At 34.4% G+C, this 26,874-nt stretch overlaps 3 protein-coding genes across 3 annotated transcripts; 1 reads left to right on the top strand and 2 right to left on the bottom strand.

Moving 5' to 3' along the window:
• Nucleotides 1–4,637: 4,637 nt before the first annotated feature.
• LOC145611938 (uncharacterized) lies at nucleotides 4,638–8,719 on the top strand. Its single transcript, XM_081667321.1, has 9 exons — nucleotides 4,638–4,806; nucleotides 5,228–5,300; nucleotides 5,374–5,502; nucleotides 5,812–5,927; nucleotides 6,296–6,377; nucleotides 6,556–6,615; nucleotides 6,690–6,797; nucleotides 7,540–7,585; nucleotides 8,079–8,719. Exons 2-9 carry the CDS (start codon nucleotides 5,232–5,234, stop codon nucleotides 8,279–8,281), a joined length of 813 nt encoding a protein of 270 aa, XP_081523447.1. The 5' UTR covers nucleotides 4,638–4,806; nucleotides 5,228–5,231; the 3' UTR covers nucleotides 8,282–8,719.
• A 737-nt stretch (nucleotides 8,720–9,456) lies between these two features.
• Nucleotides 9,457–14,161, bottom strand: LOC145611932 (DEAD-box ATP-dependent RNA helicase 52B-like). Its single transcript, XM_081667315.1, has 6 exons — nucleotides 13,787–14,161; nucleotides 13,612–13,695; nucleotides 12,161–12,403; nucleotides 11,064–11,231; nucleotides 10,852–10,965; nucleotides 9,457–10,207 (listed from the first exon to the last, which is right to left on the bottom strand). Exons 1-6 carry the CDS (start codon nucleotides 14,159–14,161, stop codon nucleotides 9,650–9,652), a joined length of 1,542 nt encoding a protein of 513 aa, XP_081523441.1. The 3' UTR covers nucleotides 9,457–9,649.
• A 9,532-nt stretch (nucleotides 14,162–23,693) lies between these two features.
• Nucleotides 23,694–25,328, bottom strand: LOC145612440 (F-box protein CPR1-like). The gene has a single exon (XM_081667809.1). It carries the CDS (start codon nucleotides 25,222–25,224, stop codon nucleotides 23,836–23,838), a length of 1,389 nt encoding a protein of 462 aa, XP_081523935.1. The 5' UTR covers nucleotides 25,225–25,328; the 3' UTR covers nucleotides 23,694–23,835.
• Nucleotides 25,329–26,874: the final 1,546 nt, after the last annotated feature.

Genomic DNA, 26,874 nt, shown 5'->3' with positions numbered 1-26,874 from the left:
AATTTTAGCTTTAATGGCTAGCTATTAACTTAGTAGTAGTTATTGGATAGAAAATACATTGAAAGAGCTTAATTGGTACAATAAGCATTTTAGTTTGGAAAGTTTAATTCTCAAGCTAATTGAGTTTTCAAGCTCCAATGGTCAAGCTAGTAGCTAGGGAATTATTGAAATTGCAAGCAAATCCCTATCTACAACCATTGGAGTTGCTCTTATATGACCATTATATGTAGTCATAAATGTCCGTGGTAGGGCTTGAGTTTATGAAATCGATGCAAGTTGTTAGCGGATAAATTGGATGCTTAAAGGCAACTTGAAAGGATTCACTTACCTAATTGGATTCCCGAAGGGTATTAAGGACCATGGTATATATCTCTACAATTTTTATTTTAGGGCCAAAAAAAGTCCAAAATTTCAAAAATTAAAGGCCATTATCCACATTTTTTGAGCAATTTTGGAGGTTTCGGGACCCGATGTCAAAAAGCTCGAGATACTAGAGGATACATCTCGGGGTCATATGATGCCGTTTGAAACCTTATATGACCATTATATGTTGGCACCAATGTCCGTGGTAGGGCTTGAGTTTATGAAATAGGTGCAAATTGTAAACAGGTAAATTGGATGCTTAAAGGCAACTTGAATGGTTTCATCCACCCAATTGGATTCCTGAAGGGTATAAGGGACCATGGTAAATATCTCAGCAATTTTTATTTTCGGGCCAAAAAAGTCCAAAATTTCAAAAATTGAAGGCTATTATCCACGTTTTTTGAGCAATTTTGGAGATTTCGGGACCCGATGTCGAAAAAGCTTAAGATATTAGGGGATACATCTCGGGGTCATACAATGCCGTTAGAAACCATATTTGACCATTTTATGTTGTCATAAATGTCCGTGATAGGGCTTGAGTTTATGAAATCGGTGCAAGGTGTAAACAGGTAAATTGGATGCTTAAAGGCAACTTGAATGGTTTCACCCACCCAATTGAATTCCCGAAGGATATTAGGGACCACGGTAAATATCTCAGCAATTTTTATTTTCGGGCCAAAAAAGTCCAAATTTTCAAAAATTGAAGGCTATTATCCACATTTTTTGAGCAATTTTGGAGGTTTCGGGACCCGATGTCGAAAAAGCTTGAGATACTAGGGGATACATCTCAGGGTCATATAATGCCGTTAGAAACCATAGATGACCATTTTATGTTGTCATAAATGTCCGTGATAGGGCTTGGGTTTATGAAATCATTGCATTGTAAACGGGTAGATTGGATGCTTAAAGGCAACTTGAATGGTTTCAGTCCCATAATTGGACTCTCGAAGTGTATTAGGGACCATGGTAAGCATCTCGGCAATTTTAATTTTCGGGCCAAAAAAAGTCCAAAATTTAAAAAATTGAAAGGCTATTATCCACGTTTTTTGAGCAATTTTGGAGGTTTTGGGACCCAATGTCGAAAAAGCTCAAATACTAGGGGATACATCTCGGGGTCATATAATGCTGTTTGAAACCTTATATGACCATTTTATGTTGTCATAAATATATGCCCGTGATAGGGCTTGAGTTTATGAAATCGGTGCAAGTTGTAAACAGGAAAATTGGATGCTTAAAGGCATCTTGAATGGTTTCACCCCCACAACTAGACTCCTAAACGGTATTAGGGGCCATGGTAAACATCTCGGCAATTTTAAGTTTCGGGCCAAAAATAGTCCAAAATTTCAAAAATTGAAGGTTATTTATCAACGCTTTTTGAGCAATATTGGAGGTTTCAGGACCCTATGTCGGAAAAGCTTGAGATACTAGGGTATACATCTCGTGGTCATATGATGCCGTTTGAATCCTTACATGACCATTTTATGTTGTCATAAATGTCCGTGATAGGCTTGAGTTTATGAAATTGATGCAAGTTGTAAACGGGTAAATTGGATGCTTTAAGGCAACTTGAATGGTTTCACCCCCATAACTGGTCTCCCGAAGGGTACTAGGGACCATGGTAAGCATCTCGGCAATTATTATTTTCGGGCAAAAAAAAACCCAAAATTTCAAAAATTGAAGGCTATTATCCACGATTTTTGAGCAATTTTGGAGGTTTCGGGACCCGATGTCGAAAAAGTTCGAGATACTAGGGGATACATCTCGGGGTCATATAATGTCGTTTGAAACCTTGTATGACCATTTTATGTTGTGATAAATGTCTGTGATAGGGCTTGAGTTTATGAAATTGGTGCAAGTTGTAAACGGGTAAATTGGATGCTCTTGAATGGTTTCACTCCCTTAATTAGACTCCCGAAGGATATTAGGGACCATGTTAAGAATCTCGGCAATTTTAATTTTCGGGCCAAAAAGAGTCCAAAATTTCAAAATTTGAAGACTATTATCCACGCTTTTTGAGCAATTTTGGAGGTTTTGGAACCCGATGTCAAAAAAGTTCAAGATACTAGGGGATACATCTCGGGGTCATATAATGTTGTTTGAAACCTTATATGACCATTTTATGTTGTCATATGTGTCCTTGATAGGGCTTGAGTTTATGAAATCGGTACAAGTTGTAAACGAGTAAATTGGATGCTTAAAGGGATCTTGAATTGTTTCACCCCCATAATTGGACTCCCGAAGGATATTAGCGACCATGGTAAGAATCTTTCAATTTTAATTTTTGGGCCAAAAAAAGTCCAAAATTTCAAAAATTGAAGGCTATTATCTAGCTTTTAGAGCAATTTTGGAGGTTTCGAAACCCGATGTTGAAAAAGCTCGAGATACCAGGGGATATATCTTGGGGTCATATAATTCCGCTTTAAACCTTATATGTATGATCATTTTATGTTGTCATACGTGTCCTTGATAGGGCTTGAGTTTATGAAATTGTTACAAGTTGTAAACGGATAAATTGGATGCTCAAAGGCATCTTGAATGGTTTCACCCCCACAATTAGACTGTCAAAGGGTATTAGGGACCATAGTAAGCATCTCAGCGTTTTTAATTTTCGGCGTAAAAAAAGTCCAAAATTTCAAAAATTGAAGGTTATTTATCTAAGCTTTTTGAGCAATATTAGAGGTTTCGGGATCCTATGTCGAAAAAGCTCGAGATAGTAGGGGATACATCTCGGGGTCATATGATGTCGTTTGAATCCTTATATGACCATTTTATGTTGTCATAAATTTCCGTGATAGGGCTTGAGTTTATGAAATCGGTGCAAGTTGTAAACGGGTAAATTGGATGCTTAAAAGCATCTTGAATGGTTTCACCCCGATAATTGGACTCCCGAAGGATATTAGCGATCATGGTAAGCAACTCGGCAATTTTAATTTTCGGGCCCAAAAAAGTCTAAAAGTTCAAAAATTGAAGGTTATTATCTACGCTTTTAGAGCAATTTTTGAGGTTTCGGGACCCGATGTCGAAAAAGCTCGAGATACTAGGGGTTACATCTCCGGGTCATATAATGTCGTTTGAAACCTTTTATGACCATTTTATGTTGTCATAAATGTCCGTGATAAGGCTTGAGATTATGAAATAGGTTCAAGTTATAAACGGGTAAATTGGATGGGCATCTTGAATGGTTTCATCCCCCATAATTGGACTCCCGATGGGTATTAGCGACCATGGTAAGCAACTCGGGAATTTTAAATTTTGGGCCAAAAAAAGTCCAAAATTTCAAAAATTGAAGACTATTATCCACACTTTTTGAGCAATTTTGGAGGTTTCGGGACCCGATGTCGAAAAAGCTCGAGATACTAGGGGATACATCTCGGGGGCATATAATGGTGTTTGAAACCTTATATGACCATTTTATGTTGTCATAAATATCCTTGATAAGGCTTGAGTTTATGAAACAAGTGTTAGTTGTAAACGGGTAAATTGGATGCTTAAAGGCATCTTGAATGGTTTCACCCCCATAATTGGACTCCCGAAGGGTATTAGGGACCATGGTAAGCACCTCGGCAATTTTAATTTTTGGGCCAAAAAAAGTCCAAAATTTCAAAAATTGAAGACTATTATTCACGCTTTTTGAGCAATTTTGGAGGTTTCGGGAACCTATGTCGAAAAAGCTCGAGATAATTAGGGATACATCTCGAGGTCATATAATGTCGTTTGAAACCTTATATTTCCATTTTATGTTGTCATAAATGTCCGTGATAGGGATTGAGTTTATGAAATCAGTGCAAGTTATAAACGGGTAAATTGGATGCTTAAAGGCAACTTGAATGGTTTCACCCCCATATTGGACCCAAAGGGTATTAAGGACCATGAAAAACATCTTGGCAATTTTAATTTTTGAGTCAAAAAAAGAGAAAAAATTTCTAAAATAAAAAACGATATCAGTTCAATTTTTGGCATTTTTTTCAAAAACACAAATTGAATGTGTTCGGTGACTCTTTGGGTCATATGAGGAGGTCATAAGAGGGTTACTTCATTCAAGTTATTTGGGTTATTTGTTCAGTATTACATGAATACATAAGATTAAATTATCAATATTATAAGAGTTACTCAATCAACATTACAAGGGTTAATCCATCAATATTTTAAGAGTTACACCGTACTTTGTTATTTTGTATTAGTATGCATTAGATGGTTTATTTTTGTTTTTCTAAAAGGATTATCAAATTTCTTAAAATGGCTAAAATTTTAAAAACTATGCCAAAACATGTATCAATTTTATTTTCTTTTATTTTAATAATTTCTCAGTTAATCTATGGTTGATTGACTTATCTCCTTCTATCCTTTGTTCTTCTCAGCTAATTAAATTACTGCATTTGACATATTTGATTTCTCCTCCTAAACACTTTCGCATATTATTATCAGTCATCAGCATTTCTGAAGGTACCTTTCTTCTAGCTCTACGTTGTTTGTTCCAAGTTTTTTTCTTCGAAAAAGTTAACTGTTCTGCTATTATAATCTTCAAATTGGAATAGTTTTTCATATAATCTGGACAAAATTACATTTGGAAGATTTGAGTTGCTGGATTGACATTGAGACTGTGTTTATTATCATCAAACATTTGCCTACCAGGTGTTTGATAAAAGTCCTGAATCAAAAGTTTTAATCTTTTGTACTTGCTCGTCTTTCGTTCCGTGATTGCACGAATACCCTTTTCCTTTATCAACGAGAAATTGTTGGCAGTGTTAGCAAATTGACAATTTTGTGTTTTTGATTTCTGGGTTGTGCTATTCTGATGTGCTTTCTTGTTTTTGTTTTTTATTTTATTTTATTTTTATTTTTTATTTTTTTTTACCCTTTTTAGGAAGATGCTGAGGTCAATTTTGTTGAAGGAGACTGTTCGATTGAACTCAAGGCTTTCTGGGTTTAATCAATTGGTAAGTTATCTTGCAAAGTTGCATTGTGCTTTCAGTTTATCTTTGTCCTAACATATGGTATTGAATGAAACAGAGAGGATTGCACAGCAGAAACAAGAAAGCCATGGAGTTTATAGCAAAAGGGTGGAGTGCTATGAAGGAAGTTGATAGAGTAATTGATTATTGTGAACTTAATGACAAGCGTCTCATTCCTCTTCTTAGGGTGAGTGCTTGTTTTTTCAGTTTCACTTGCCCTTTTCGGTCTCCTATTTACTGTTGCATATATTGATGCTTGTATATGATTGTGTTTAGTCAAACGCAACTCACTTAAATGAGTTCCGAAACTTTAAAATAAATCCCTAAACCTTTTCCGTGTCTCAATTACTCCATGAGCTCTTGCTAATAAACTCGAATTAGTTTGCATTGATAATACTCATTTTTAACTAGGCATGCATTGTGATGAATTGTATTGGTTTGATATGCAAATGCTTCAATCTGATCTAATTGTTGCTGCCCATTATAATGTTACCAGGGTGCTAAGGAGAATTTTGAGTTGGCTTTAGAAGTTGATAATTCAAATACCAATGCACGCTATTGGTTGTCCAAGCTACACCTTAAATATCACGTCCCAGGAGCATGTAAAGCAGTGTGAGTTTTATTATGATGTTGAGCAAGCAGCATTCGAACTTTGATTGCTTTTGAAGAGTTATTGCAAAAAAAGAAAAAAAAAATAACTATTCTTTTGAAGTACTTAGCTTCATCTATGATAAAAGAGAGTCTGACTACTGTGTGAGTATAGTCAGTAAGCAAAGGACTCGCATTGTGCTTGCTGTTGTTTCTTTTTCATTTCTTGCTGAGTTAGTTTATCATTCCTTAATATAGTTACTTATAGTCAACCTCCACAATTGTTCTAAACTTCAGTCCTTTGTTAGATACAGTATGAATTATTGAATGGTATAAGATAGAATTGTTAATTTTACAATGAGTGATCAGTTTTGAAAAATTTTCTCTATCAGAGGAGCTGCTTTGCTGGTGGAAGCTGCTGATATGGGAAATTCTGATGCACTGTATGAATTAGGTGGCCGCTTAAGAATTGAGGTTGGCTCATCAAGTGTTCGTATCATATTGTGGCTTTTGATGTTACAATTGCTGTGCTATTGTCAAGTTTTCCCGTTCATTTAAACATCTTAGGTTTAAAACCGAGATGATAAAAGAAGATTTAAAATAGATAATATATATTTACCCTGATGTTGAAGTATTTTTTCATTTTTGGCAGAATGACTATGTTCAATCATCTCAGCAAGCATTTTATTATCTGGAGAAGGCAGCCGAACAGGTATTTCTATTCATTTACTGTGTTCAATGGATAAAATTTATTCAAAGGTCTTATGGCAGTATGCTGTGTCTCAGTTGCATCCAGGCGCTCTTTATCTTTTAGGTGCTGTGTACCTATCAGGGGACTGTGTGAGGCAAGACATGGGATCTGCTATGTGGTGTTTTCACAGAGCAGCAGAGAAGGTAAGTGAAGCTGATTTTGCTGCTCATTTCTATTTGGAAGTGGATATATGGTGCTTAGAGGATTAGGGTTGCTGCAGTAAGTATATTAGTAAATCTGCAAAGTCATATCAGAGAAATTTATCGAGTCTAATTAAGAAGTTAGTGGTAAGCATCTGTGTTGGTAGCAGTTTCTTATGTAAATATTTTTAGATGTCTGTAATTGTTCAGTTTGTAAGTTAAAAGATGGTTTTGCTTTTGAACTGTTCATTCCTGCTAACAGTCAAAGTTGATCTCATAGGAGCTTCCTTAATGTTTCTGCATGCTAGCTCCCTAGTGATTTGTGAATGTTAGATGTGTTGAAAGGCTTATAGAGTTATAGTGGGTTAAGACTTGTTTGTATAACTGTATTAACTTTCTGAAACAAGAGTTGGGTCATACAATGAACTGTAATGTTATGATTAGATGCAAGGACTCTGACTATACTTTGTTTGGTTCATATATGGTATAATAGCTCCATCAACTTTGGCTTGTTAAGTTTCTTTGACAAGATTTACTAGCACCAAAGGTTCTCCATGACCATGATCCTTCGCAGATGTTCCACTTTAGTTCAAGTATACTCATGCTTATGCTTTGTTGACTGGCTGGTAGTTTTTGAAGTCCAAAAAGCAACAGCAGATAGAAATAAGGGGACACTAAATGAGAAAGGGAAATTGTCTTTAGTATTTTTAACAGAGTTTAAATCACCTTGCCTCTGTACTTGCAGGGACATGCTGGTGCAGCTGTAGCATACGGATCTCTTCTCCTCAGAGGTCTGCTCTTGATGATTAAGTTTTCTTCTTGTCATGGCATATACTCTCCATTTTAATAGTGTGTGTGTGTGTGTTTTCTTTTTAAGTTGAACTTTGCCCATAAATGTAATGATAAAATTAGAAACAGTCGCAGGTCCACCTAAAATAATAGACTTTCGTATAGAAACCAAGGGTTGCATATGTTTATGTATGAATGTGTGACCCCTTCAGTGTTGGGAGGAATGCAACTCCTTTGGTTTCCTCTTACCTTTGCCAAAATTACTTGGCTCTTTGTGAACGAATCTAGCTTGTGATCTTTTGATACAAGTATTAGGATGATTGAACTCCTTGGCTTCTCCTTTGCCAAATGAGCAGCACTTCATCAGCCTGTCTTCCTTGGTTCTCCTGTAAATGCTAGAGATGGGCTGGGTTGTTTATTTTTTTTGGAGTTTTTCTGCCGTCGTCAGTAAATGCAGCATAAAGTTTGATAGTATCTCTTATTATGGTACTGCAGGTCACACAGTTCCAGAGTCCATAACAAAATTCAACTTGAAGAAACGAAAGGCTGGAAAAACAAATTCTGTGAACTCAAAGGTTAACCCAATAGAACTGGCAAAAGAACAGTTCCAGATTGCTGCTAATGCAGGATGTGATCTTGGCTTCAAGTGGCTAAGTAGAATTGAGGAGGAAGAGAAGAACTTGTTGAGTGAACAATAGATCGGACTTATGTGATATATATAGGAAATGTCGGTCATTTCACGCATGGACAGGCTGTGCTGTATTGATGCTTTTCCTTGCAGTTCATGGAAGATGGAACTATGGAGTATTTTTTAGAATATGTACAACATTTCACCTTTCAAAGTTGAGTTCATAGAAGAAAATAAAGTACTTGTGTTCGTAAAATGGCAATGTACATTATACTTGTATGTAATGAAACATGTTTATGGGAAGGGGCATTTTAGTCAATTAGTTACGAGAAATGTTATAAATAGAACACAGTAGAAAGATAAGAAAAAAGATGAAATTTATGCATGTTTGAATTTACCTATTTATGTTGCGAACTTTGGTCAAGTGTCCAGCCACTCTAAACTGTGATTGTAAACATCATTGACCAGATTTAATTGCATCAACATTACTATCTGCTACGGAGTATCATTTTCCCCCAATCTCTTTTCTTAGTTCTTATCCCTAATTTCTAATGTAATGGTTATCTAATCTAACACTATATGGTTGAATTCCAACAGACCAACAATATTGTATGATTATCAGAATTTGACGGACTGAACTTTCATTATGATAGGCATCAACCTCAGCTACAATCTGTTTGCGCCTTCTCTGTAAACATGTTGCCAGCTCCAAGGCCTCTGATTCACACCATGTAATCTCTCTTTCCACATTCCTGTACATCAGTGTAATTGTAGTGATCTTCACCATTAACGTGTTTCTTTTGTTGAAATCATCAAGAGAGATTATTATAGAATGATAGCCAGCAGAAGATGCTTTAAAGAAAAACCTCGTAATTTCGTTTGCATAAGATTCACATCTTCATATCGCAAAAATTGCCATTTTTATTCACATTACAAGGTCATAATATTCTTCATAATTGGATGTAAATTCTATAGCTAATTCTTCAAAACTGAGACAGCCAAAAAGACTTGCATATCATTTAAGGGGCTCTGTTAGAGGGATTGGATGCATTCTACCCAGAATGATTTATCAACACGCACTCGGATTTCATACTATTCCTAGAAAAATAAGCAGCCAGCAGAAGATTAGATGATCTAACAAAGATTTCATATATCTCAAAATATTGTTCCAAGCCAATGAGCAATAGTCAAAAACATAGATATACCAACCACCTGTACAAAAAGCTCCAATTAGTAGTCCACCCCTTTCAAAGCCTAGTGAAAGTTAACTATAACTTTGCCTCACAACTGTGGTTGGTTCGAACAAAGCTCCATGCCAAAGTTGCATTTACATCCTATTTATCATTAACTATGCATATCAGAGAGCACGTAACGATGCTATGCAGTAACAGTCTTAAGAGGTCTGCCAAAAGATAGATTAGCTAAGCAGATAACTGGATCAATCCCAGCCACTGGGTACGATATTGTCATAACCATGAGTAAATCCATATTCTGGAGAGTTGTAAGGATCAGCAGCAGCAGATGTAGCATCAACAAAAGGTTCAGCACTTGGAATATGGTCAGAGTAATTGTTGGAGTAATCAGAATAACCAGAGTAGCCATTAGAAGCTTGATTAAAACTTCGGTAATCACGACCGCCAAACTTGCCACTTCTGGAACGACGACTACTACTGCCACCTCCATATCCATAAGATGAGGGTGTCTCAGCGTATTCAGCAAGCCACAAAGGTACTTCTTGGTTACTGTCCTCCATAACCTCAATAAGTGCCTTGGAGATTGACATGTTCTTGTCATTGAAGAAAGCAGTTGCAAGACCAGAATTACCAGCACGTCCTGTTCGACCTATGCGATGAACATAGTCATCAATGTCACGAGGCAGGTCGAAGTTGATAACGTGAGCCACACATGGAATGTCCAACCCTCGTGCTGCAACATCAGTTGCAACAATGATTGGAGTGGTTCCGCTCCTGAAAGATCGCAAGGCCTTTTCTCTTTCCTTTATGAGACAATAGATTAAAGGAAATAAACAGTGTCACATTGAAGGAACAAATCAAGATATATAATAAACATCCAAAATTAAAGCTACACTCTAAGAACAGCAAAGGCATGCAGACAGCTATTGTCTTAATAGATATTAGAATAATTAGATACTGAGTGAAAAGGCAACTAAATAGAACCAACAATGGCAAATAATGGTCATTAAACAATCATTAAAAATTAAAGAGCATTTAGCAGCAAATTTTAGTACAATGTAAGACACAAAAGAACTATTATAAAGCTGCAAAATACATAGTGAAATTTTTTACACACACTTCATCCAAAGATATAATTGCAGTTGTGAAATCCTAAACACAATTTATCAAATAAAATTTTGAGGTTGCAAGAATGGTTGTGAACGTACAAGTTTTTCGTTCAAGCATCAACCAAAATTGCAGAATATTCTAGTAGGCTGTTAGAGGAAACTATGAAGCTACAACAGACAAGCTAGTAAGCTATCAGGATTCATGGTTATTAATATGTTAAGGAACGAAAAAACCAAATTTCAGTAGCGTTCTCCTAATGCTATTGCTAGTACATGTGGACAACAACAGAACAATTAAAAAGAACTAGTATAACACAGAGCTAATATTGAATACTGACCCATTGTGCTTTGTCACCGTGTATTGCTGTTGCTGGGAAGCCATTGCCAGACAGCCAGTACTCAAGATCATCAACTCCCCTCTTTGTTTCAGCAAAAACAATGGTCAAAGCATGCTGCAACAGATAATGTAAATCATATATCTCAATTTACTACAAACAAAATACAAAAGGTAATTTTTGAATTGACAAATTCCGTAAGCATAAATGCTAACCTTTCCATTAGATCCATTAAGCTTCTGAGACATGAGAAGATTCTTCAGATGCTGTCTCTTGTCGAAATCCCTAACAAACTCTATGTTTTGTTTGATGAGATCAGTGCTTGAACCAACTTTTCCAACAGTAAGAAATATGTAATTTGTAAGGAAATCAGCTGCAAGCTTCTGCACAACATTCCAATCAATATTAGTACATTCAAGACCATATATGTAGGAAGAAAATAATATGGTCAATTATATACAGGTTGTATGCATGATACATGCCAAACATTTAAAAAAAAATTAGTAATTAAAAAAACAGCTTATTATGCTTTAGGCGTGAAAATTTAATGAAGGAAAATAATAGCATAAATCTCAGGCATCTTTGTTCTTGGCCCTTGTTGCATCAACATAACATCATAGAGCCAATTTTCCCATATCCCACCTTCAGCATTAGAATCTCTAGAGACAGTGGGGTAATGCTGATGTTCATGAGATCAAAACAATTAATGAAGGTGAATGAACAAGTTCAGCCTATTCAGCTGACCAAATTCTGCCACATCTCTATCTACTGCCACCTCAGTTTCTTTTCTTATGCCTCACAGTGAGCCATCAACCATTATCATGGTTAGGACAAGTTGAAGTCAGATCAAATAACTAAGTCTATATACAAGCACAGCACCATCTGTTTCTTGTTTCGAAGATCTAGCCACTTTTTTACATAACCTTAACATTAAACTAAGAATAAGACGTATATGAGGGGAAAAAAAAAAATCACTTTGAAAACTCTCAGGAATCTCAGCTATTCAGCCACATAGAAAAGATCTAATTAACTAACCAGCATTCTGTTGGATATCTACTTTTACTTCATACAAAACATGAAATTTTTGGTCGCACAATGTGTTATGTGATACTTCTTGGTCCTTGATACATAGTACTTTGTTTTAAGATTAGCATTAATTAGTTACTCAAACATTAAATAAATAAATAAATAAAAAAAACTATATACTGCAACTGTCAGCAACCAAAAGCACAAACAGGGTACTGTGGCTAACCAGAACATTAAAATTAAGAGAGAGAGAGGGGGGGGGGGGATGAATTTTATAAGAGTTAACCTGTATTTCAGTAGGAAATGTGGCACTGAAAAGCATAGTCTGTCTTGAACCTGGCGGAGGCATATCCATCTGCTGGACAATCTTACGTATCTGAGGCTCAAAACCCATATCCAGCATTCTATCCGCCTCATCTAAAGCCAAATACCTGATCATACGAAGAGACACTTTGCCTCTCTCAACCATATCAACCAGGCGACCAGGTGTGGCCACAAGAATATCAACGCCCTTTGCCAACCTGCGAAGCTGTATATTGAATATAACATATTAACTTAATTAGTGACAAATTTGTACCAATGGACTTTTAATATCTTAAACCAGATCAAGCTTCAAAAAAGAATTTACCAAACAGCAATTCTAGAGGAGCATGCAATCTTAACTACCCGCAAGGGGAAACAAACTACAAGAACTAATGACTAGCATTATCTAACAGCAAGTTTGAATCTGAATCACAAACAAATATATAAGCATGGAATGACATTCAATGGCACTTCAAAATGGAAATAACAGGTTCCAGCAGTAGTTACATAATAACATAATGGTAAAGGGCAACATACAAGTTACTAAAGTTCTTTCAGGTAATCTTATGATAGTTTGATACTATAATATTTAATTATTTAGACATGCTTGCGTTAACAGTTACACTATTCTACTAGTCAATGAAATCTACTATTTTAATGTTTCTTTAAATGCAAGTTACGGCACAAAAATTTTATAGCTCAAAAACAAATAATTAAACATGTGAGAAAGGAACTTCTAAAAACAAGTGTTACAGTAACAGAGCCAAGGAAAGAAATCGCTTTTAACAATAAGATCTTCATTTTCACAGCCAAGGAAACAAATCCATCCCATAGTTCACTCAATAAAGCAAATGGGAAACAAGGGGGAAAAAGAGCATAATCTTCCATATAAATAATAGGAATGCTCAAGATAAATGTTTATGTAGACATTATTGTGACATTATTGACACTTTCTAGATGTCAAGTACTAGAATGCTTATTATATACAAGGCAAAGAGATTAATTAATTACTTCGTAGCTCAAAAGCAAATGCTTAAAATTTAAACAAAATACGAGAAAGGAACTCGAAAATACAAGAAAAAGGAAAGTGAGCTAGGGAAAGGTAACCCTTTACAAGAAATCCCTCTCTCCATGGCCAGGGAAACATATACATAGTACATAACATTGCTCACTCAACAAAGCACAATAGATTAAAGGGAAAAAGTATAGCATGTACTTTTAACAAATTTTTAAATAGATGACAAAAGACAGCTGAAAATGTCCCAAATCTTAAGCAGCAAACACATATAAATAATTATGTAGACCCCACATTAACAAGCAATAAACTATGATCTTCTTGGGAGAACATGAAAACAAAACATGCAATTTCCAATAAATACTTTATTCAATATAATCAAGAACATTAAACAATTCAAGATCTTGGGATTAATATACCTGCTCAGCCATGGGTGTGCCTCCATATGCTACAGCCACCTTAACTCCTGTCTGATAAGCAAACTTTGTAGCCTCATCATGTATCTACAAATAAGCACACAAATTAAACAATCATAAACCAAAAAATCAAATTCAAAACCCAATACAAAAACACATAATCAACCAAAATTACCACCTGAGAAGAAAGCTCCCTAGTAGGAGACATAATAAGGGCAACAGGACAAACCATCCTACCATCACCACCACCACCACCACGAGACAACAGGGGCCGATAAGGCGGAACCCGCTTCAAAATACCAGCAATGATCGGAAAACAAAAGGCGGCAGTTTTACCGGACCCGGTTTGAGCACAAGCCATCAAATCTCTGCCATTCACAGCAATAGGAATAGCATGGCGTTGAATTGGGGTTGGCTTAACATACTTACACCTCCTAATATTCTCATTTAAAGCTTTCCCTAAATCAATCTCAGCAAATGTAGTCACTGGATTTGGCACATTTTCCCCACTAACTTCAACTGGGATATCCTCGTATGCATCAAAGTTAATCATATTGGGATTATTAATCTTAAGATTACCAAGATTCTTAGCTAATTCATTGGTTTCTTCAATAACCTCAAGCTCATCAAATTTCTCATCAACTTCATCATCATCAAATGGGTTTGGATAATCAGCAACAACATGATTCTCATGAATCCTGTCATCACCTCGACCGCCGCGGTACCCGATACCGCGGCGAAAGGGTGCACCACCACCTCTTCCACGGCGGTGGGACCCACCAAACCCGGATGATGAATTCGGGTCGTCGTTGGTCCGACCACCACCACCACGGTAGGACCCACCAGACCCACCTCTGCCACGGTGGTGGGACCCACCAGACCCATGTGGGGTCCGACCCGATGACCCCATAGGAGGTCGGGTCGACCCGAATAGAGGGCGAGTTGACCCGGATGAAGAGCGAGTTTGGGAATTGAGTGAAGGGAAATCAGAGCTGGTCCAAGGTGCCATAGTTTCTGGGTTTGTCGCTTTCAAATTTGTTTACCTTTTTAGGAAACTTGTATACAACGCAAACACCTTTCTTACCAACTAAAAATGGCAATAAAATTAAAAACCCAGAACATCAAACAAAGAAAACCCCAAAAACCCCCAAATAAACTACAATGAAGAACCCTAAAAAAACTAGAGATTTATAGATTATTGAGAAATCCAACACTTTTCGAGCGATGAATCAAAAGAAAAGTGAAGAAATGGAAGGATTTTGGCGGTTCATTTTACGAAAGATATTTGGGAATAAAAGAGATCAATTTTTCTGGGAAAATGTAGTGAAATTATCAGTTAATTACAGTGAAAATGAGAAGAGAGAGATTGTACTAAAAAGCAAACTTTTCGGTTTTTTTTTTTTTTTTTAAAGAAGGAAAATAGAATATGAAAAACCCACCTAGTAAGATGTAATACTAGAGGAAATAGATAGAGGGGTAAAAATGGAAAAATAAGGAAGAGAAAAATCCGCCATGAAAGGAAGAGCTTTGGTTGTTGTTGAGAGAGAAAGAGTGTGAAGTTGGAAGTGGAAAGGACAGTACTATTACTACTATTCCCCCTATACCCAAGTCTAGACTCTAGTGCGATGTATTGGCTAAATCACTTTGAAATGACCTTATTGCCCTTCTGATATTTTTTGGAAATGAATATATATACAGTATTTTGGGTTCAAATTACTACCTCCGCTTTTTATTACTCGCAACAAAGGAATATTTTTTGTCTCACAAATAATACCTTTTGTTGCAAGTAATAAGAACCGGAGGTAGTATATGATCTGGTTTGATTCAATTTTATTTTTGGGCAATATTAAATGAGTAGATTTCAAGCTATGTGCCTTTTGTGAGGATGTTCTTCCTAGAAAGGTAGGGTTTTTCTTTTCTCCTTGTTAGAAATTGTTCTTCTTTATTACCTCCGTTATTTAAATTAGACACGGTTTGATTATAACACTATGACCGTGTGTATTTTTGCACTGTTTTACGTGACTAAAAGAATATATCAACTAAAAAACGGAGAAAATATTTATTATTAATAAGATTTCAAAAAAAATTTAGATTTTTTCTTATAAAAAAGGTGATTTGGATTCAGATTGGTTTAGGATTTTTCTTCAATTTTCCAATTCGAACAATTATAACACGAAATTACAAGGTAAAGTCCTCTAACCGGAAAGATGCAAATACATCAAAGGACATTGTTTGGATCAAGGTTAAAGCACTTAAGATGGACTTGTGCTTGATTGAGCGTGCTTAAAATTAAATGTTTTTATTATGAAAGTTATATTAATTATTTTAAATTCGTGTTTACGGATCAGATCTTGATAATGTCTGTAGATGTCGTATAGTTTATTATTAATGATATTGTTTTTCCTATAAAAAAATGTTCTAATCTATGTGCAATCAACGCGATGTTCTATAGTCCATACTCGAATGATTTTTTAGCTAAGAAATTTTCAAAAATTAATTTATTTCATTAATGTTAATTGTTTTTTTTTTTTAAAAAAAAAAACTCTTAAGAATAGTGTTGTCAACAACTGAAAGAGCCCTCCCTAAACGTGGCTAGATATAGCGCTCCACATCTCACTAGTTAGCCACCATAGTAATGTGATGAGAAAAATTAAAGTCTCTTCCATAGGTATGCCCGGTCATATACCACTTCAAATCTTCAATTAGGTAATAATTGTTGGGATTAGGAGCGTAAGTGGAAGCACAAAATGATATAGAGAAGAAAAAAAATAGATAAAAAATGGACAAGAAGGGTAATAAGAGACATACATATTTAACGTGGGAAACACCCTAAAATGAGGTAAACAACCCACCAACAACGAGTACTAATTATCCAATATATGAAAAAGGGCATGAGAGTACAACCTCGAATGGTACAAGAGTATGGTATGACTCTTTAGATTATATTGGACCTAATTCTCAAAGAGAGCTAAGAAACTCACTAATGAGCTAATAGTTGTATGTCTTGTGGCAACGGGTAGGATATGGACCAGATCCGGATGGATCCGGATCCAGATCCGTTTTTGTATCTAGGATTCAGATCCAACCCGGATCCGTTGGGTCTGGAAAATGAAGACCCGGATCCAGATCCGACGGGTCCACGGATCCGGGTCCGTATCTGGATCCAAAACGGGTCCAATATATTTTGCCTTTTTTTTTGCAATAAATGTAATGTTTGGGTCAAAAAATTTATTTTAAACTTCCGTTGGGGGTTATTAATTTCAACCTTATTTAATGTTATACACCTAATCTAAAAATACAAAGTAACTAACTTATACACTTATATTTTATAATAAAAATTATAAACAACGGAAAAAAGTACGATACTACATATACGATGATATATTCAATATGAGCATCCAAAATTCATCTCTTGAAAGGGCTAATTTTTATCACTACTAACGGCATCAACATTTTAGATAAAGAAACAAACATTTTTTTTTAATATGTAAAATAAAAAACGGGTAAACGGATCCAGATCCGGGTCTGGGGCCAGACCCAGATCCAGATCCGTTTTTGTCAGCAGGACCCGGATCCGTCGGGTCCAAAATTTGAAGACCCAGATCCGTGAAAAACGGATTTGGATCCATGGATCCGGGTCGGGTCCAGATCCATTGCCATCCTTCACTGTCATGTCTCAAAACAAGAAAAGTACGATGGATATCTATCTATACTAAAAATGTAACCAAGACCTTGGATAGCAAGTATAATAACCTTGGAGGCCAAGGATCTTCATGCCTTAGAGACCAAGGATTAAAAAAATATACTTCCTCCGTTTCTTTTTACTTGCAACACAGCCTTGTGGCACATGTTTTGAGGTCGGGTTTATGTAATGTTAACGGATAAATTATTCATTATAATTTTTACAAATGATACTTAACCCTATTCTAATCTTCGTGTAAAAATTATATTGATAAAATCGCTCGTTTACCCTCACTAATCATCTCCTAAAACTGCGTGCCTAAAAGGTGTGTTGCAAGTAAAAGAAAACGGAGGATGTATATATTATAGGAGATAATTCGTAGGTAGCAAAAATATACTGTCATATCTCATATTCCATTCATCGCCTCTAATATATTCCATACTTCTAATTTCTCCATTAAACCCCCCTTTTTTTTCATGGTAAATGTTTGAGAAAACTTGAAAGTGGCTTCAATGACTACTACACGTTCAAACGATCGATACCATATACTAATCAACGAAATACTCCACAGATTACCCGCAAAATCACTTTGCTGATTTAAGTGTGTTTCTAAATATTTGAACACTCTAATTTCAAGTCCCGAATTCATCAATTTTCACCTCAACCTTGCCTTAGACGTCATTTGTATATAATAATAATGGTAAAGTAGGAAGGAAAATATAATAGTAAATTAAATATTTCCTAAGTTAATTCGGCAAAAAAAAAAAAAAAAAAAAAGGAGTATATATGAGTGAGTTAACCAGAATTTGACAATAAATTAATTTTTTTAAACCATAATTTGACAAGAAATTATAAATTATAAGGAGTATATATGAGTGAGTTAGATATGGGTAAAGACATAATTTAAATTTTTTTTTTTTAATAATTTTATTTAAGGAAAAAAAAAAAATCTAATTTTGAGTTGTGAGCTTATGACTTATAAGGAGACAGTATATACCACATAACCATATATGCATCGCCTACCTCTAATCTCCTCCATAGTTTAATATTCTCCATTTAAAACCCTAGCTTTTTTTCTTCCTCACTTTTTTCCTCCATGGCAAGCATTAGACTATTAGAGAAAACTCGAAAGTGGCTTCAATGACTACTAAACGTTCAAACGATCGATACCATATACTAATCAACGAAATACTCCACAGATTACCCGCAAAATCACTTTGCCGATTTAAGTGTGTTTGTAAACATTTGAACACTCTAATTTCAAGTCCCAAATTCATCAATTTTCACCTTAACCTCGCCTTAGACATCAATCACGTCTTCGTCTTTGCCTATGACTTTGACGAGGAGGAATGTATTCATAAAAGAAGTCTCTACACTTACAATTTAGACGACAAATCTTCTAAAATTTCGAGCAAAAAACTACCAAGGAAATTGATGAAAAGGAAATTATTTGATTGATGATCTCAATAATACAGTTGTAATATACCAGTCTAGCTAATTAACTCCGATTATATATATATTTTTTATCCAGGGATTCCAACTTAAAGACCTATTTGGATTATTAGGTAGTCGTCGAAGGGGTACTAAGGGTCGGTCTAATAATGCTTTGGCCAAACAACAACAACAAATGGATTTTAATCTTCGTGGACGACAAAAGAAAAGATTGATGAACAAATGGACGCGATGATTTTGTTGTGAAACAAGGAAGAAGGGACGCTAATCTACGTTCACAAATGATATTGATGAACAAATGTGTGCTAATAATTCTTTATCAAAACAAGAAAGAAAGGTTTTTCAATTGATTTAGATGAATATGATTATCCCCCTCAAAAATAAAAAAAAAAAAAATAAAAAAAAAAAAGATGATTGTGATTATGATAATTTATTAGTTTTGCTAAGTTTCTTATTATTATGAAAATCATACGAAGTACATTAGTGTCCTCATTGTAACCTGAAGAATCTGGTTTTGATTAGTTTTGCAAATTATGGAGTATTTAATTGGTCATCTTTATTTTTGCTTTCATTAAAGTATATTAACACAAATGCAACTTTGTTACAATTATTGCTATATGAGTCTCGAGTCTTGTACTCTTGTTACTCTATTAATTAATGTGATCATACTTTAAAGACTTAATGGGCGTTTGATATGATTATATGAGTACTGAAAATGGAGTGAAAAGGAAATAGATAAGGAGAAGGATCGGAACACTACTACAAAAACTGAAAGAAGTATTTTTATAATTGTATAAGGAGAAGGAAATAGATAAGGTAGTAATTGTATAATTTTATGTTTTGGTCATTGTATTTTTAAATTGTACTGTAGCATTTTTTTGGGGAAAGAAGTAAATTGTACTCCCTCCGTCCCAAAAAGAACGACCCATTTGGCCAAAACTTTGTCCCAAAAAGAATGATCCATTTCGGCCATTTGCATTAAAACACCCACCAATTTGCTACAATATTTGTGCAAAATTAGTTTCCCCATATAAAAATTTGATTTTCCATGTTATTTTATTACTTTCTCTCTCTATTTTTTACAAACTCCATGTAAATTTATATTTCCAATATACTTTTACTTCTTTTTACTTAACTTCCTTAATACCCGCGTAATCAATCCAAATAGGTCGTTCTTTTTGGGACGGAGGGAGTAGTATACATGAAGTTGTACATTTTTGTCAGCATCATATTTATAGATGTTACTTCGTATTTTATTTAATCTTGTATTGTACTTTTGTACTCCATAATCAAATTTTATAATTTCAGCATTTTTAATGGCGCGAAAAAAAAAAAGTTTCAAATTTAAAATTGAAAATTCAAACAAATATTGCAGGAAAAAAATATTAATTGCTTTTATAAAAAAACATCAAACAGACCCGTTATTTAATTTAACAGGTCGATCAATTTGACCCCATTTAAGAGACCCCTAATACAAAACACAGGTCTATTTCCCTTTTCATATATATATATATATATATATATATATATATATATATATATATATATATATATATATCATACATCACACCTAACAGACCCCATATCTCTAATAACGGGTCTGTTGTTTATTAAAACAGACCCCCCAATGAGGGGGTCTCTTTATCAAACAGACTCCTTAGCTAGAGACTCGTCCAAGACAGGTCTTTAAGGCCAATTTAAACGGGTCTGTTAGCCTATTTTTGTAGTAGTGGAAATGAGTTATTTAAACTTTATATTTTCATTTATTTGGTTTAAACATGCAAATGAACCATTTAAACTAACTCCATTTAGTTTTGTTTGAGGAGGGTAAGAGTAATTGACTTTGGGCCTGTTTCAATTTACTGCAAACAACTTAGCTTCTAGAGATCAAACAAATATTTCAGTGGAAACCAGTACCCTTAGATAATACGGAGTAGTAATTGTTACCCAAACCTTATAACCAAACACTTGATAACATATTAGGTACAACCTAACGTATTTATATGACGAACTTATTAGAATATTCCTAAAACGATATATATTTTAAAAAAGGATAATAAACTAATTATTTCTAATCTTATTCATGACATATAATCACAAATTCACAATAATAAGATATAAAATATCTTAACATGTACGGAGTACTTTGTACAGTAAGTTATATCAAAAACTCTAATAATCCAATCTAACTAAAACTAAAAAATAATAATCCAATCTAACTAAAACTCAAAATAATAATCCAATCTAACTAAAACACTTGACTTCCTATTAAAAAAACTCTTGATAGTTATACCAGTTTTTATCTTAAGTTGTAAAATAATGCAAACCCAAATAAGACTAATGAAGTAATTAAATCTTGAGTTTGTGACTATACAAACAGAGAATATTGTGGATAGCAAAACTGTAAAACAAACTATAATGCATCGCCTTTAACCTAAACTCTTCCATATTTCTATATTCTCCATCAAAACCCTAAATTTTAATTTTCTTCTAGGTAAGCAGAAGAGATGTTTTCGATGACTATCACACGTCGAACCAATCGATATCATATACTAATTAACGAAATACTCCACAGATTACCCATAAAATCACTTTGCCGATTTAAGTGTGTTTCCAAACATCTGAACTCCTTAATTTCGAGTCCCGAATTCGTCTATTTTCACCTGAATCACCCCCGTTATGCCTTAGATGACGTTGATCAGCTCTTCATTTTTTCCATTAACCTCAACCTCAAGAGTAAATTATGTCTCTACACCTCGAACTTACACGACGGCTTAACATGTCCATACACTAAACTGAAGAAAGTATCTCTTCCCATAAGATCATTTAAGGATTATTCTTTCTTCTCTTTTGTTGGCTGATGCAATGGCTTGCATTGTAGTGTAAGGATGATGTCGAATTGTATAGATATCATAGTGGTTAATCCATCGACTGGGATTTACAAGCATGTTGAAGTCGCGGATTTGGCCTCACCGATGACTTCAAATACTTTTGGGTTCGGATTTGATGATGCTAGTGATGATTATAAGGTTGTAAGAATTATACACGACAGTTTAAATCATATGAAAACAATGAATGTTATGGTATATAGTTTAAAGACAAATTCTTGGAGAGGACAAGCTAAGAATAATCGTATGAGTGTATCATTTCCTCATCACCAACGTGGGGAGGCTAGTGTAATAGACAACCATTTACTTCACTGGATTATAGAGACACCCCCGAGTCAATTGGAGATTGCTTGTTTCGATATTTGTAATGAGATATGGAGGGATTATAGAGACACCCCCGAGTCAATTGGAGATTGCTTGTTTCGATATTTGTAATGAGATATGGAGGGAAGACATCGTGTGGCCTTACTCTTTAGCAATTGGATCGCGTTTAAATCCACAATTAGGAGTTTTAGATGGGTGTTTGTATGTGATTTTTAAGATTCCAAGTGAAAATAAATTGGATATATGGGTGATGAAAGAGTACGGAGTGAATGAATCATGGGTAAAATTGTTCGAAATATCAAATCAACGTTTGGAACTACGGGTAGGTATCATCTATCATAGTCCTTGGCGTTTAAAGATTCTTTGTTACACCAATAAATCAAAGGACGAGATTTTGCTTTGGGATGATGACTTATCTAGTCTCATCTGGTTTGATCTTAAAAATAGCAATGTAAAAACGATAAAGATGATACGTGGGTTTGAATTACCTAGACTTATAACCGCGGTTTATTTATGCAACGGAAGCCTTGTTAACATTCCTGATGGTCGACCACTGCAAATTAACAAGGTATGCTTCTAAGCCTAACTCATATATGCAAAGAGAATGAGATCGATTTGCTACAATTTATTTTTACTCTTGTATATATCATTATATTCTGCGTAATTTTTGAAAAATCATAGGATATGTTTTAGTATATTGCAATAATTTTTAACAAGTGATTAATTAAAGGGAAAACCCAAGTTGCTCTTAAATCTTCATAAACAGAGCAGATCAAATTATTTGGTACATTTAGCTAGGAATAAATTGATGCAATTATATATCATGAGTACATGATATACTGAAGTAAAATACTTGATACTTTATATACATGTTCAATAAGATTACAATTATAAAACTAGTGTGTAACTCGGGCGATACACCAGATTGTTACTTAAACTAGACCTTGAGATTATATTATGATGTGTTTTTTTAATTAGAACTATGTGATGTGCAATTATATAAAAAAAAATTCATGTAAGTATGTAACATATGTTTGTTGGCTCGTTGCTATAGTAATTTATAAGATTTTTTTTTCTTCATATTTTATGAAGTTGGATTGATCTATTGAACTTCAGATGTAAAAATTCTAGCTAACACGGATTGTATATTTTTCATTCAGAAATTCCGTTTTTCTTTGAAAGAGGTATTTAGAATAGCTGGTCGAAAGTTCACTAAGGGTTGGTTGCCCTAATGCTTTACCCAAACAGCAACAAAGGGAAACTAATCTTCATGGACGACAAGGGGAAAGATTTGACGATAAAGCAAGTGGACGCGCTGATGCCATTACAAAACAAGGAAAAGGGCAGGGATGCTAATGTACATTCACAAATGATATTGATGAACAAATGTGTGCTAATTCTTTATCAAAAACAAGCAACAAGAAAGTTTTTAGTTATGATTTTGATTTGTTATTTGTAGCTTCACCATCAGAAAGTTTCTTATTTTTTTGAGGTTTGTGACAATCTGCATCATCACTATTTTGCTCATATGTAGTTGGCTTGAATATCGTTATAGATTTTTAGTTCCAAAGTAAAGTTTCAAATATGCAATGCATGATAACACATACAAAGATTCTATATTTCAAAGTAAAGCTTCATATATATATGCAATTATGCATGATAACATAATCAAAGATAAAGTATTCCCAAGTAAAGCTTCATATATGCAATTGTGCATGATAGGTATAAGATTCATTAGCGTGAGAATCAGTGGTAACCAAACAAGGGACAATGCTTAGGAACCATTTAATCTAAGAAGCTACTCAAGTAATTACACCAAAAACATGATTATCCTGCCAAATTCACCAGACTGTAAGATTATATTAACACTGAACCATTTGCTCATCCACTATCCCACCTAAGATCCTTCATCACTTCCATGATTCCATCAATCACCCCCGGAACAGGAACAAGGCTTTCAACACAAAGCTTAACATCGCGAAGCTTAAGGCTTCTCGGAATCTTTTGTTCAGCCCTTACACTTTTCCTCCTCAGATCATAACAGCAAAGTCCATCCTCATCAGCTTTTCTCAACAGAACTTCATCTCCTCCTTTGGAAGAAGCTAGTGGAGAACTCAACAACGGACCAATTAAGCTAGCCTCAGTGACATTAAACAATCTAGTCCAAGAATCTTCGACACCATACTCCTTCATAACCCATACATAAGCATTGTCAAACTCAGGGCAAATTCGAGTCACTATACACAAACATTCATCCAAAACACCTAATGCAACGATATCACTACTCTCGAACTCAGCCTTAGACAATGTATCATCATCATCATTATCCCCAGGACAGTCTATTTTCTCAGTTCCTCTGAAATCAGGCAAGGCCAATTTAGTCCACTTAAAGGAAGACAGATCAAACCCGCGAAGCCGAGGCTCTCTTTTCCTATACTTCCAGAAAATCCAATGAACTATACAGTTATTAATCACTGCACCAGAGCAAAACCATTTCATCTCATCACCAAAATATGCAACATGAATCATTTTCCAACAATTCTCTTTCAAACTATAAACCATAACTTCCCTGTATATGAAACCAACACTACATTCATCACTGCTATCACCATCACTTCCATCACCATCATTATCACCATCAACATCGATATCGAAACCGCCATCCTCATTATCTCCATCACTACCATCCTCATCTTCGACATCGAAATCGACATCGCTGCCACTGCCACCACCACTACTACTATCATCCCTGTGATGAAAATAATCAACAATTCTAACAATCTTATAATCATCATTTCCACAATCATACCCAAAACCAAAACTAACACCCAAAAACTCAGAACACAAATCACCAACAACAGGAATACAAGGCAGTATAAAATACGAATTCATAGAAGGGTTCCATAAAATAAACTTAAACAATCGAGGATCATCAACATTTCTACAAACCAAAGCAATTAATCCATTACAACACCCACAAATCGAAACCTCAAAACCAGAAAAAGAACTGGGTAAATCAAACCTTGTTAATTCGTTATCAACATCAAGCTCAGAACCCCACTTCAATGGCATCAATTCCAGGTGACTTCCATAGTTCAGAACAAGAAGACGACGGTCAGAGGAGAGAGAATGAGCAAGGTGAAGTCCGATTAAATGGGTGCTGCTGATTAAGGAATTCCAAGCCTTGGAAACGCATTTGAAGCGAAGTAGTGATTTAGTGGGTAATCGGGTAAGAATGGAGGTGATTAACTCCATTGGAAGAAACGCCATTGTTGTGGATTTCGAGAAAACAGAGCAAAGATAAATAAAAATGGTGGAAATAGAGAGAAAAAGGAGGTGTTTTTATGGAGAGAGAGTGAAATGGATTAGTTTTGTTTGCCTTGGGTATCACGGCTTAACTACCCCTGAAAATTGCAAAACCCCTAAAATGTAGGGAAATGGGGTAATTTGGGCCTTTTTGCAAAAAAATTACTCATACCAACACGTAATACGTAGTACTCCGTATATTATAGAGTACTACTGTATTATTTATTTATTATTTTTAATTTTTATTTTTCATCTGGCTCACCCTTTAAGCTAAATCGGATTTGGGGATCAAATAAGGATGGCTAGGTTTTAATCCCCTCCCAATTGTTGTTGCAGGGATCGAATACGGGTTCTCCTTATGAAATAAAATCTAAATCACCAGCACTAACAACCAATTAATTATTACTATTTTATTTTAATCATAAATAAAATATTATATGGATATATTCTGTAAGTACTACTTTATTTAGGAAGCATTTTTTTTTTTTGAAGGGGGACTTTGTTTAGGAAGCATGATTGATCATTATATTGGTATCAATAATATTTTATTTTAATTAATTTTAATAAACTTTGTTTTTAATTTATCCACTTTGATGAATTTTTTAATTTTATTTTTTATCTTATTTGAATAAATTAAGTTTTGATAATTTTTAGTAAAAAGATATATTTTTCTAATGAAAACAAAGAATAATTCACTTGTAAGTAACAATTTTATATCACATAGGAACCTTAGCCGCCTTTCTACAATAGTATGTGTGATTATCAATTAACTGTTGGTGTAGTGGTGATTGTGACTGCACTTGGTAGAAGGAATCGTATTCAATCCCTCGCAATAAGCCGATAACAATTGGGAGGAGAGTAGAACCTAACCACCCAGAACTGATCCGAATTTGGATTAGTCTTAAAAAAAAAACAATTGTATGTGTGAGTATGTGACTCCTATAAATTGCCCCTTTGATTTATTTATTTATTTATTTATTTTTATTAAACATGTTAATTAATTTTCCCTCATACTTTTTTTCCGAAGAAATAATCTTTCATACTTTCCCTTAAAAAAAACTAGATGAAGCCCGTGTGATGCACGTTTTTTTTTTAATTTTTTAAAATAAATTTTTATTTTTAAAATTTATGTGCTAAAATTTGTTATATATTTAGATTAAATTCATACTATCAAAAGATAATATTTTATATATAATTAATTTAAACTTAAAAATCTCATTCGTTTGATTTTGCTTACGTGGTATTTGAATTATTTTATTCTAAAAGAAATTAATAATCTCTTATTTAATTGGCTAAAACTAAAATTTATAATCTTACCTGGCGCGCTAAAAAAATTAGATCACGGCTCTCTCTAAAAACTCGAGAAAAAACTCCCCTTTAAATATATATACTAGATGTAAGCCCGTGCGATGCACGATTCTAGTAAATCATTTTTTTAATTAAAATTTTTGTATATTTATGAAGATTATTCATTAGATATATGGATAAAATTCATAATATCATAAGATAATTTTTTTTAATTTTAACACTAAAATCATCTTTTGTTGTTTAATTTATTTTACGTGACGCTAAAAAAAAGATGACAAATCTTGTTTTTTTTATTGATTAAAATAA

Source organism: Chenopodium album, chromosome 24 (genome assembly GCF_948465745.1).
Source record: "Chenopodium album chromosome 24, dcCheAlbu1.1, whole genome shotgun sequence".
NCBI classification, from domain to species: domain Eukaryota; kingdom Viridiplantae; phylum Streptophyta; class Magnoliopsida; order Caryophyllales; family Amaranthaceae; genus Chenopodium; species Chenopodium album.
Note: the sequence above shows the minus strand (reverse complement) of the source record. Positions and strands in the feature narration are given on the sequence as shown.